At 41.0% G+C, this 11,691-nt stretch overlaps 1 protein-coding gene across 4 annotated transcripts in view; it reads right to left on the bottom strand.

Annotated features, from left to right (window-relative positions):
- Nucleotides 1-357: 357 nt before the first annotated feature.
- The window catches only part of ZC3H12C (zinc finger CCCH-type containing 12C), a 41,091-nt gene continuing 29,757 nt past the window's right edge, over nucleotides 358-11,691 (bottom strand). For all 4 annotated transcript variants that reach the window (XM_075082668.1, XM_075082676.1, XM_075082652.1 and 1 more), the window contains 4 exons: nucleotides 8,044-8,183; nucleotides 4,477-4,711; nucleotides 3,480-3,586; nucleotides 358-2,814 (listed from right to left, as the gene is read on the bottom strand). In XM_075082668.1, coding sequence (XP_074938769.1) covers nucleotides 1,418-2,814; nucleotides 3,480-3,586; nucleotides 4,477-4,711; nucleotides 8,044-8,183 — 1,879 coding nt within the window. In that variant the 3' untranslated portion in view covers nucleotides 358-1,417. The remainder of the gene's footprint in view (nucleotides 2,815-3,479; nucleotides 3,587-4,476; nucleotides 4,712-8,043; nucleotides 8,184-11,691) is intronic.

The following is an 11,691-nucleotide window of genomic DNA, read 5'->3' as shown; positions in this document are numbered from 1 at the left end:
CCTTACTAATACTAAAACAGACTTGGTTTGTCTGTTTCTAAAACTACACAATTTATGGGAAGAATCAGGCCTACTCGATGCAACAGGCCGAAAACTAACTCCAGGAACACACACAGTATCTTCTCTCCCCGCAACCCTCCCCTCCCCAACCGAAACAGAAAGGGAAAAAAAAAAAAAAAGTTTAAGTTATTATTTTGAGCTACAATATCATTACCATAGTGCAGTTAATAAATGTTGCATATCATCAACACACAAAACCTTTTCAGGCCAGCCTTGATAAATACTAAGAAAAATCAAACAGTATCTTAAATACAAAACTTGCATTGAGATAATTAAATTCATTTAAAAACAGGTAAATATTTTATGAAAAGCATATTTTATCCAGTACACTTGTGCAGCAATACAAAGAAAAAATCACATAAAACAACTAAATGGGACCCTATGATTTCAGGCCCCCTTCTACTGACCAGAAGTACACAGAGCTAGGTAACAACACACAGGAACTGAAATAGGGTGGCCAGGTTTGGGGAGGTTCTGAGCATTTGCAGCTTCTGTTAGGTTCAAATGGGGCTGCAAACTCTCAGCTTGATTTGAAAATCAAGCAGTAAGGCTTTTACCTTATCCATAAATTAGTTAAAAAAAAAAAAAGAATATTTTACCCTCCTCTGATTGCATCTGATTTTACTAATTGGCTGCATCAAGAAAACATGTAACTATTTAAACAAAACAAAGCAAGCAATGAAAAGTGCCATACTATAAATTACCAATATATTGTTACCCATTTCACCGTTAAGTGGTAACTTAATTATTTGTTTAAAAAAACCGAAGTCAGTGCTGTAGTAAATCTTTGTTTCCTATAAATAGATGATTATAGCACAAAAAAAGCTCACAAAACCAAACATACATACATACATACTTAGGGTGTTGTAAAAAGTTCAAAAACTTGGCTTGAAAATTGCCTGCCAGAAGTAGCAAAATCCTCTTTCTGCAGGTTGTTTTAATACCACGCAGCCCAAGGACAATTATCCAGCAAGTTGAAAAACAAAAACAAAAATCCCAACAACACGTAACAAGGATAGAAAGTGCTGCATATAAACCCCTGATGCACCTAAGGTTATATCCAGAGACCACAGAATTTTTTTTTTATACATACATATATATATATTAACTTAAACTGGAACATTCTCCAGCTGTGAAAATAGCCATTTGAAAATTTTCAAACTAGAACACAAAACATATCTGGTACTTCTGATGCATGGGGCTATACATACAGACTCCATGATACAGTATTTCACATAAATGGATTACTATATAACCTCCTTGCTGAGAAGGAGATCCCAAATGCTATTGTAGCAAACCTCCCTCAGCATTAGAGCTGAGTTGAAAACTACTAGACACCACAAAGATGCATCACCTCTCAATAACCTAGCTGAGATTTTTCCACTAAGATGGCTGCAGCAAGCTGCTGAGCGTCCGTCACATGAGGGTTCTTCTTCATAACGATCCTCACAAGATCAGGGGGGAAGATGTTACAGAGGTTAATGTAAACCTTCTCCCTGGTGTCTTGGTGCCTTGGAGGGTCTTGAGGGATTCCACAGTAAGGTACGCGCCAGGTCTGGTCCTGCTGTTCAGGTAAGCTTTGGAAGGCAAACTGCTCATAACACGGCTGTGTGGGGTTACTTGGCAAGGAGTAGGTCTGGCGGTAGCCATATGCATCCATCCCGTAACTCTGCCTATCCCAACTTCCAAGCCCATCTTGACCAGAATAAGGCTTTCTGTGTCTTAAAGGAGAATTATCATACAAACGCGAGTCTGAAATGCTGTCTATTCTTGTGGACACGAGGGCTCTCCCCAGATGCATGGTCTTTGAATGTGATGAACTCTGAGATGTAGAGTAATCGTTCGGACAACTAGAACGAGCACCGACTGTTGGATGCTGTAGATGCACAGCCATGTATGGAATTGGAGGTTTGTGGTGATGCTTTGGTTCTTCGTGACTATAGCTTTGCATTCGTGTAAGAGGCTCGTGGTAGCTCTGTAGGAAGGGCTGAGTGTTAAGGCGGCCATGGGGGTGCATATGTTGGCACTTCAAGCTCTCCTCTAGCTGAGGGTCAGGTGAACTCATGTAAGAGCGATCGCTGTAACCCACATAGGAATCACTACTGCCACAGCTAACGCTCCCTTCGCTGCTGCAGTCAGAAGCTACAGAGCTAATCCTATAATCTGTGTCCAAGGAGAAGCGCCTTTCAGGACTACGTGGACCAGACATACTAAGATTTGAATATGCACTCAGCATAGAGTAATACCCTACATCCACAGGAGACTCACATTTTGGATACTGGTCATAAGGCATTGGTGTTCCGTGATTTTTGGTTGCCATCATCACTGTAGGGTACTGTCCCTGTGGTCTTTGATCCTGAGGTGGGAAGTGAACTCCAGATGGAAGGCCGTTAGTTAAAGGTGCAGTACTTTGGGGTTTTGCAGCAGAGGAACTTGGTATACTAACTAAAGAAGGTACAGACCTGGTTTCCAATTTGTTTTTGGTGGGAAGCTTTTCCTCCAAGTCTTGATAGACTTGAGTCCTTATACTAGGATCCGATTGCCTCTTTGGAGCAGCACGCTTCAGCTCAGAAGTGCCATCACTTTTAGTGGTACAGGGAACACTATTGCTTTTTACCAGTCCTCCTTCACTTGTAGTTTTGGCAGCTGTGCTTCTAGACATGGCACGAAGTTCATCAGCTACAGATCGCTGAGGCTGATTTCCTCTTTCTGGATGATAGTATTTGCACTTGTGTCCATAGGTACATTTCTTCCCTATTAATACAAACATAATCGGATAAAAAAACTCCAACCAAAATCTGTTAATCATCAAACAACAAATGCCCCGCATTTAGATTTTACTTATGATTTGAAAGATCTTGCAAATGGTTTTCTGTGACACAGGGTGAGACCTAAGATCTCCTCTCTTGTATTGTGGGATAAAAAAAGGCAGTGGTAGTGTGCTGCAGCTAGCGCTCTAGGAATGCAGACCAACATTACCACCCACATTTTGAGCAGTGTCATGTGCAGCTCATTCTCAGCTCAGTCAAGATGGTGGTGTGGCTGTAGGGATGCTCAGTAGCTAAACTTAGCTTAATCAATTTTCTGGAAGAAAACTTTGATGTCTTATGAAGGAATGACATTAGAAAAGAGCTTTCTGGAGCCTGCAGAATTTAGTTGCTGTTTTGGATCTATTCCTGTGAATGATTAATAAAGTTGCTCCTTTATTTCAACTAGTAGATAGAAATGTTCTCTAACTAGCATATGAAAAACATCCCTTCAGTTTCTGCCATCAGCTCAGCATTTCAACCATTCTCAGGCTAAGACAACAATGTAAAAACCTCTGTTAAAAAGCTTTTATTTTTGGCAGTGTTAAAATAAAGCAGGAGCTTGGTTCCCAGCCCCAGCAGTAAGAAAAACGATGAGTTAAATCAAATTACCATATGGACACGGTTGCTTCTTATGTTCTGGCACAATAGGCTTCTTCCTAAGAAAATTGTCCAGACTTGGACCATGACGGCCAAGAGGATCATCAGGAGGCATAAATCTATGAAGGAAAAAAAAAAGTATTATGGAAGCAAACAAGCCTCTTTATATTCCTCATGCAATAACAGGAACCTCATGACCGTGTCCTACACCATAACCTGCCACGCTGACATTTTTAACCCTGGGTACTTTGAGAGCTATTTTGAAACGCCACCTTTTTGCCTGAGAGATAACTCAGAGATAACTCATAGAAATAGACTCTGTGGACACCCCTAGTCTGCTTCAGACACCTTCAGTCTAGATCAGCTGACCGGCCTGCAGCAGAGCAGGGCTGCACACAACCCATTCCTAAACCAAAGTAAGGACAGCAGTACAGACAGCGGTTTCTTGAAATGCCACAACTTTGCAAAACTGTGCTCATTGTCTAGGACTCTCGCATCAGTATTCAGGCACCCAAATACAAGTGTCTGTTTAGCAGAGTACTGAACCCCTTCCGCTATAGGAAGCCATAAGAAGCCACCAGTAGTGACTGCAGTTGATCTGCATGCTGGGGTATGAAGATACCATAGATGGATCGAAGCAGACAGTTGAACTAGAGACCTCCTGAGGTTCATTCCAACATGGGTTTTTCTATGACTCTAGGATTTAGGAGACTAACACAGGCACTTGAAAATGGAATTGGAATATTATACCACAGCACACACTGAATACAGCATATACATTGGCATTCATCAAAAGGGGGAAACACAGCATAAAAAGATATAAAGATATTGTTATAAAAAAGCTCTAGGAAAAAACAGAGTTTGAGTACTTTTAATCAGAAAACGAAATCTATGATCAGCTCCTACATGTACCTAATGATTTGGGTGTAAGATAAGAAATTCATACAAGTCTTCAAATTGGCCGTTCCTCAAATATTTTAGTGGCATGTATAAAGACAGAATGACTTACTTGTCATTAACAAATGAATACATCAGCAGGCGTTCGTCTATGAACTTCTTCCATTCAGGCTTTTCATTAGCTAGATCCCTGTAGTTATCATTAGAAACAATGATGCCATCTGACTCAAAGGCCAGCTTCACTATAAATCGGTCATCGTAGCATACCACCCTTCTGCCTTGCACTCGTCGGGATGGTGTGAACACAAGAATCTTCTCCTTTTCTAATTTACGCAAGATTTCTTGATCTACAAGGAATAAGAATCAAAAGTTTAAAAAGAAAAAGAAACGAACAAAAAAAAGATGTTTGTTTAATATTACTCCAAAGACATTAGATTTGAGGAAGAAAATCCAAGCATTTCAGACTAACCATGTCTTAAATGGTTATAGTCCAGCAGAAGGTGTCTGATATATGATATTTGAAGTTACAGTCAGCAGTCAACTGGCAATACTTTCAAAAAAATCCCAAAACAAATTGAAACCTCCTGGCCCACACAATTTCTCTAAGACCAACACAAGGGACCTTGTTCATATTGCTGTGGTTAAAAGAAACACTGCTTATCAAAATGCATGTGAAAAACTGCTCCAGTTGAGGTGTGTGTTGGGGGGAATCTTAAATCTTACTGAATGTTTCGGTGAGTAGGAGGGCTACACTCAAGCACAGCCAAGGGTTTCCCATAACTGAGCTCCTTGGTAAAGACAGACCCTTTGTGGCACCCAGCAAGAAAGAGATTTTGAAATAATTCCAGTAGCTCACACTAATGGGATTGCCTCATAAAAATTTCTGCCCATCAAAAGAAGGGGTTACTACTAGTACCCACAAGGGCTAGAAAACCCACATTCTGTATAAGCAAGCACTCAGGCTCTTCACAAATGTTAACAGTATCCCCTAAAAAGACACTGAATGTCATCTTGTAACCAAAAGCAAATGTGGGGGTCCTTTTTGTTTGTTTTATTTTACCTTCAGTAAAAGTTCAGAACATATCTTTCCCTAAAGGGTTTACGGTTTTATATACGAAGCCTTAGTAAATCCAAACAGATTTCTCTTTAACCCTTCTAAATAAGCGTGTTTAAGATTCACCTAATTCCTTCTTGTCCTACACAGTCCACGAATCACCTGTCCAAAAGCATTTTCTCTTTCTCTGTGTGGGACCTGGAAATCCCGAGTTGCTTTGGAAGGTGGCCTAAGGAGGTTGGTCTGAACTAAGATAGGAGCGCCAGTGCACCTAACACTGAAGCACATATCCCTTGTGTCAATTCTTCTAGTTAATGCTCTCCCTAGAGCAGACAAGGTATGAAAGAAAAATAAACAAAAAGCTAGGCAACACCTAAAATGGCAGAAGATGCTTGTGCAGTGAATATGAGTCATGGCTCTTAATAATGCTTTAGATCTCAAATAACTCAACTTTTGTAGTACAAGAAACTTGACAGGGAACATGTTCCATCTAGCAAAAAAAAGACTCCATTGGGAAAAAATACAGCATTAATATTACATATAAGCAATATATTTGATACAAGCATTTATCTGCTTAGTAGAAAAAACAAGGTTCTACATGAAATCCAAGCTTTTTGTGTTCATCCCCCCCTTCACCATGTGGTAAACAATGAATAAGAGTGTGGCAGAAGGTGATTTTTCTCCTCACTAAGAAAGAATAAAAAAAGTTTGCCATGTGACGATTGGCAGGTAACAGTAAGAAAGATGCAGCTGTTGTTTAATCCAAGAAGCTTCTCAGAAATACTGACAGTCTAGAACCATCCTCATGTTAGTTGTCTAAGACTTTTTCAAAATTCCAGGTGGCTGCATATTTCAGGTGCATGTCTCTGGAAACGGAGTGACAGCACAATGTATTCCACAAGACTGGTAACAAACAGGCTCCCTGCGTCCTGATAAGAAAACTGAAGAACTTCTGTTTTACAGAAGATAGAGTAACTTTATTTGATCTTCCTCCCATTTGGAGGGTCCATGATGACACATGGCAAACTGCTCTGCTCTGGTGAGACCCCACCTGGAGTACTGTATCCAGCTCTGGAACCCTCAGCACAAGGACATGCAACTGTGGAGCGGGTCCAGAGGAGGGCCACAAAAATGATCTGAGGGATGGAACACCTCTCCCCATGAAGAAAGGCTGAGAGAGTTGGGGTTGTTCAGCCTGGAGAAGTTTCCAGGGAGACCTTACTGCGGCCTTCCAATACTTAAAAGGGGACTATAGGAAAGATGGGGGCAACCTCTTTATCAAGGCCTGTTGTGACAGGACAAGGGGTAATGGTTTTAAACTAAAGGAGGGTAGACTTAGACTGGATATAAGGAAAAAGTTTTTTACTGTGAGGCTGGTGAAACACTGGCACAGGCTGCCCAGAGAGGTGGTAGATGCCCCATCCCTGGAAACATTCAAGGTCAGGTTGGACAGAGCTCTGAGCAACCTGATCTAGTTGAAGATGTCCCTGCTCACTGCAGGGGGGTTGGACTAGGTGATCTCTAAAGGTCCCTTCCAACCCAAACTATTCTATGATTCTATGATTTTTTCATTGCTAGACAACTGGTCCATTCTAAGCCTTGCTACTTGCTTTAAACTCCTTATGGGGCTTCTAGCCATATCCACAGCACTAGAAGATGTCACAATTTATTTCTAAACTGCCAAATCTTTATTACCTAGCCAATGCTCTTCTCATACCTCAAACACTAGCATAGTGAAAACGAAAGGTTTCAAGAGAAAGGCTCCACGCTGCCCATGATGAGAGGAGAACAGCAGCTTTCCAAGAATTTTCTTGCATTAACATGATATATTCTAGTAGCAAACAAGCAAATTAAATGAAGTGTATAAAAATCTTTCCAGATATTTGGGAATGCACATGATAATCAGAACATGCTTCCATATTCTTTTCAAGAGCCTCCCTCCCATTAAAGATATCCATGTTTAAAAAAACCCAACAAACCCCACCCAAACCCCCAATCCCCCTTCCCTCCTAAATTCTAGGTTTTCATTTTAACCCCAAATTCTCCTCTGCTTCAACTTCAGGGCAGAGGGAGGATGACTTTCTAGCCTTCACACAGAATCAATTAGTTTGATCAATAAATAACTCCACCAATTATTTTTTTCTAGATAAACAGGTTAAAAAATTAATATTTTCAAACGCTATCTCACTTGTTAATAGTAATGATGAAAAGGAGAACCATTCCCTTTCTGTCAGGATAATTCCTGTAACCCCAAACACAGGCAGTGACTCACCGCAGATGACTGGCAGACAGGCCAGCCTGGCAGAATCTGCTCACCACAAGGAAGATCACCTAGTGAATCACTAACTTCAAACCTCTTCGCTGCCAATGCTACATGGGTGTAACAGATTTAAAAAAATGGCAGTTACATTCTTCAAGAAATAAGTAGCAACGTTAACGGAAAATTCAGAGAGGGAGAACTTGGAGAGGGCATTATTTTGTCTTTTTCCTTCCTAAAGACTGCTGTGAAGTTAATACACTATTTTCTATTACAGTCTTTAATTTCTAAAGATTTGTTCCTTTGAGCAGTAGCATTCATGCTGTGCAAAGCATCCAACAAACCAGCAAAGATGGAACAGAGCCTACCTGTGATGAGAGCATCAGGTCTCGACTGTTCTTTTCTCCACGCTGGCACAAACACTGTGACATCCTTGTGGCCTCTTTCCAAAAACCAGTCTACTGCCAATTTGATTCCTCGACAAGAAAATACTTCTTTGTTCCCATGGCTGAAAAACACATTAAAATTCCTTATTATGTGACTTCGCTTTTCTATGACTGTAAACAGAGCACAGCGAAACACATATCTCAAAGCCACACTCTATACTTGTGCCGTGGTTTCTAGAGGCAGCGGGGAGTCAGTCTGAGCCTTGCCCAAACATTGCCATCACTTGCAAAATAGTGTGGGAGAGGGATACTAAATCTGCCAAACGTTTTTAGCATCTGTACACAGATTTGACAAGCAAAGAAAAATATAAGTAGAGAGTGTTAAAAATTCTCATAGCCCAACCAGAAGTATGGGGTATAACAGGCACCACAGAGACTTGGTGAAAGAAAGCAGGAGGCCTGGAAATACCAACATGAAAGAGTGTAACATGTTTAGGAAATGCCAGCAGATGAGTACGGAGCACCAGCATGCATGGTGGCAGGGGAGGAGACGGCAGATCCCCACTGCAGGAGCTGCGTGATGTTGCATCTGAACTCCAAGCCCAAGGGGGTGGCAGGCACTCTGCGGGACAAGTTAGGCAAACTGGAGAGACTGTCCAAAATCAACATGACAAAGCTAAGAATTTGCTTAGTACTGCACTTCAGAAGGAGAAATTAATTTTGTATTAAAAAAGCCACAGAGAGACAGTTCAGCAGAAACCAATCAGACACAAGCAAAACAAAAGATGTGCATCTGTTGTGTAATAACTGTGTGAGGTAAGGCATGAGACACAATTATGTAATTTTCTAAAGGCAGATGACTCCTCAGCCAACTTCTACATCCAGTTTTGGGCATGACATATTACAAAAGACATAGAGGAACTGGAAAGAATCCAAAAGAAAGTGAAACAAGATCTATGGCAAAAGGCTGAAGGAAGTGCATTTAGTTTATCTGGAGAAAAAAGGCAGCCTGTAGAGGAACAAAACAATCTTTGATACATAGGAGGTAATTAAACTAGAGGTCAGCAATCAACTACTGGGTGTCCATGGAAAAATTCTGGTACCAGAGGGCTGCAGGGGGGCCTCTGAGAAGTCAGGGTCTGCCCCGTGCCAGGCACACCTAGCTCCAGCCAGCTACACAGCAGAGGAGAGGGGAATGAGGGAACACCAAGGCCAGAGGAGGAGGTGCTCCATGGGGAGCAGATACACCCCCAGAGGCACTGCAGCCTGTGGTGAACAGGAGAAAAAGCATGAGAAAAAGGAGCAGCAGAGAGAAACCGCCATGTCCTGACCCCAACCCCCAGCACCATTCACTGCCTCTCTGCAGCCACCTGTGGCCACGACAAGGGGGAAGAGAGATGTCTGGAGTGAAAAGGAGAGGATAGACTTTTCCCCCCTAAGTATTTTAATGTTTGTCTCTTGCTTCTCATTGTCTGAATCAGTAATGAAATATTTCTGTTAACCTTCCAACTTAGTCTATTCTGTTCCCCAAGTTGAGTCTGTTTGACACGCAACAGTACTTGGTAAGTGATTTCCCTGTCATTATTTTGACCCGTGAGTTTTCTTGCTCTTGTTCCTCCCGTTTTCTCCTGTTTTGCTGGTGGCAGGAACAAGCACCCAACTGGGTGGGTACCAAGCCGCAGCCATAGTCTCACTCTCATAGGGATCCTAAAAGTTCCTCCTACTTGCATGTTTTGAGGTAAATAAAACCACCAGAAAGTTATTTTAAAACTGTTCGGGTGGGGGTTTTTTTTGTGTGTGTGTTGTTTTTTTTTTTCAGGTAGGGCCGTTTAAAAGTACCTACTGTTTCCAGCTTTTTAAAATAGCACTGCTATATATTCCTTGGTATTTTGAGGGAGCTTGAGCAACTGTGCAATGGATGAAGTGACACAGTAAAAGTGAGAAAAATTTCAAAACAATATTCAGATTACAGAAGCCTGTGAAGGAAGTGGCGTACACATTCACCTGTATCACAAGAGAATGAGTCATGGCTAACACCTCTCAAAAAGCATTGTCCCTAGCAGAGGCTGTGCTGAAGTTCACAGGCCCAAACAGAAAAAAAAACACAGAAAGAAAGAAAGGAAAAACAAAAGGGGGGCGGGGGGTGGGGGGAGGAAGAGCCCAGTACCATTATCTGGATTTAAGCAAGCAACTGCACAACTCTCTTTTCTAATGATGCTGGACACAGGACCTGGAAACCTAATCACATACTAAGACACTGCAATTGTTGCTGGCTATAATAATCAAAGTTTGTAGACTTTAGCTGGCACTGGGTACTCCAAAGATAGTTTAAGTCCATCTTCAGATGCCTATAGGGCTATACTAGGAACACTGGCAGGAGCAAGGCATCTATGTATCTCAACATCCTGTTTAGCTATAGGTATAGTCCTCTGTGATAATACATTTCCTGTTTTGTACAGTAGTATCATGTAATACATTATTACATTGTAATAACACTGTAATAACAAAACATCAGTATTTTTTCTAGACATTATTTTATACTACATAATTATCCTTCTGCTTGTTTAGCTGAAAGAGTAGTATTTTTGTGTATTTCACAACTTCCCCAGAATGGGAAACCAAACCACGCACAGATATGTCACATATTTTAAATGCACATACACACATGCATAGAAAAAATGGCCAACAGTATTTCCAGCCATGGCAACTCTAATTACATCTCCCTGCAACAACACAAAATCAGGACGCTCAGGTGCATTCGGTACTCAGTGCACAGCCATAAGGCCTCCTTTGCAAAGCCTGAGATACAAGAAGTTACTGTTCATGCTATCAGCAGGTCATGTGCAACCACAAGCATATTGCAATCCATTTTGAAATTGTTGTCAGGAAGGGCTTGTTCCAGCTACTAAATTCCAGTTAAATCACTGGTCTGTTATTACCCTAAACTATCTCCATGGTTTCAAATGGATAAAACTAGTTTTCACTCCTGACAGTGAACAAGCATTTTGTTAGACTGCATTTTAGTTACAGTATGTTTCTCCCCCTAAGTCTGAGAAATAATTTCTGGAATGAAATCAGGGCTTCTCTGAAAGAAATGGGTGTTCTTGCCTATTGCTTTCTATCGGGTTGGATATCAAGCCACACTTTTAAAGGCGGGAGGACGAACAGGCAGCTCAGCTCCTTAGTTTTCTCTTGCCTAATACAGACCATTAAAATTCTTTCATGCAGAACATAAATTTTAAATATACTTGAACTCTAAGAAACAGAAATGGGAAATGTATTACAATGCATACTAGCTTTTCTGCATTGCTGAGCAAGTGGATTTATAGCTCATATAAATCTTCACATTTTTTTCCGCTCATTTTCAGACACATGCGTAAGCTGGTATCTGAGCGGATACAAATTCCAATAAATTTAAATGATAAGTGAGAAAGTCTGTGAAAAAGATGTGCAATTAAAATTTGTTCTTTTATTCTGTTTTGTTGTCATGCAGATTCGATGCTCTCCTTTTTGTGATCTTTGTGCTTCATCAGCTTTTTGATACATCATATGGTGAAAAGACTGAAATCATGCTTCTTCCTCTGACTTTTTTCCTTCTGATTAGTGGTAAAAAAAGAGAAGTGTTTGTAC

The sequence above is a fragment of the Phalacrocorax aristotelis genome, chromosome 1 (genome assembly GCF_949628215.1).
Source record: "Phalacrocorax aristotelis chromosome 1, bGulAri2.1, whole genome shotgun sequence".
NCBI classification, from domain to species: Eukaryota; Metazoa; Chordata; class Aves; order Suliformes; family Phalacrocoracidae; genus Phalacrocorax; species Phalacrocorax aristotelis.
Note: the sequence above shows the minus strand (reverse complement) of the source record. Positions and strands in the feature narration are given on the sequence as shown.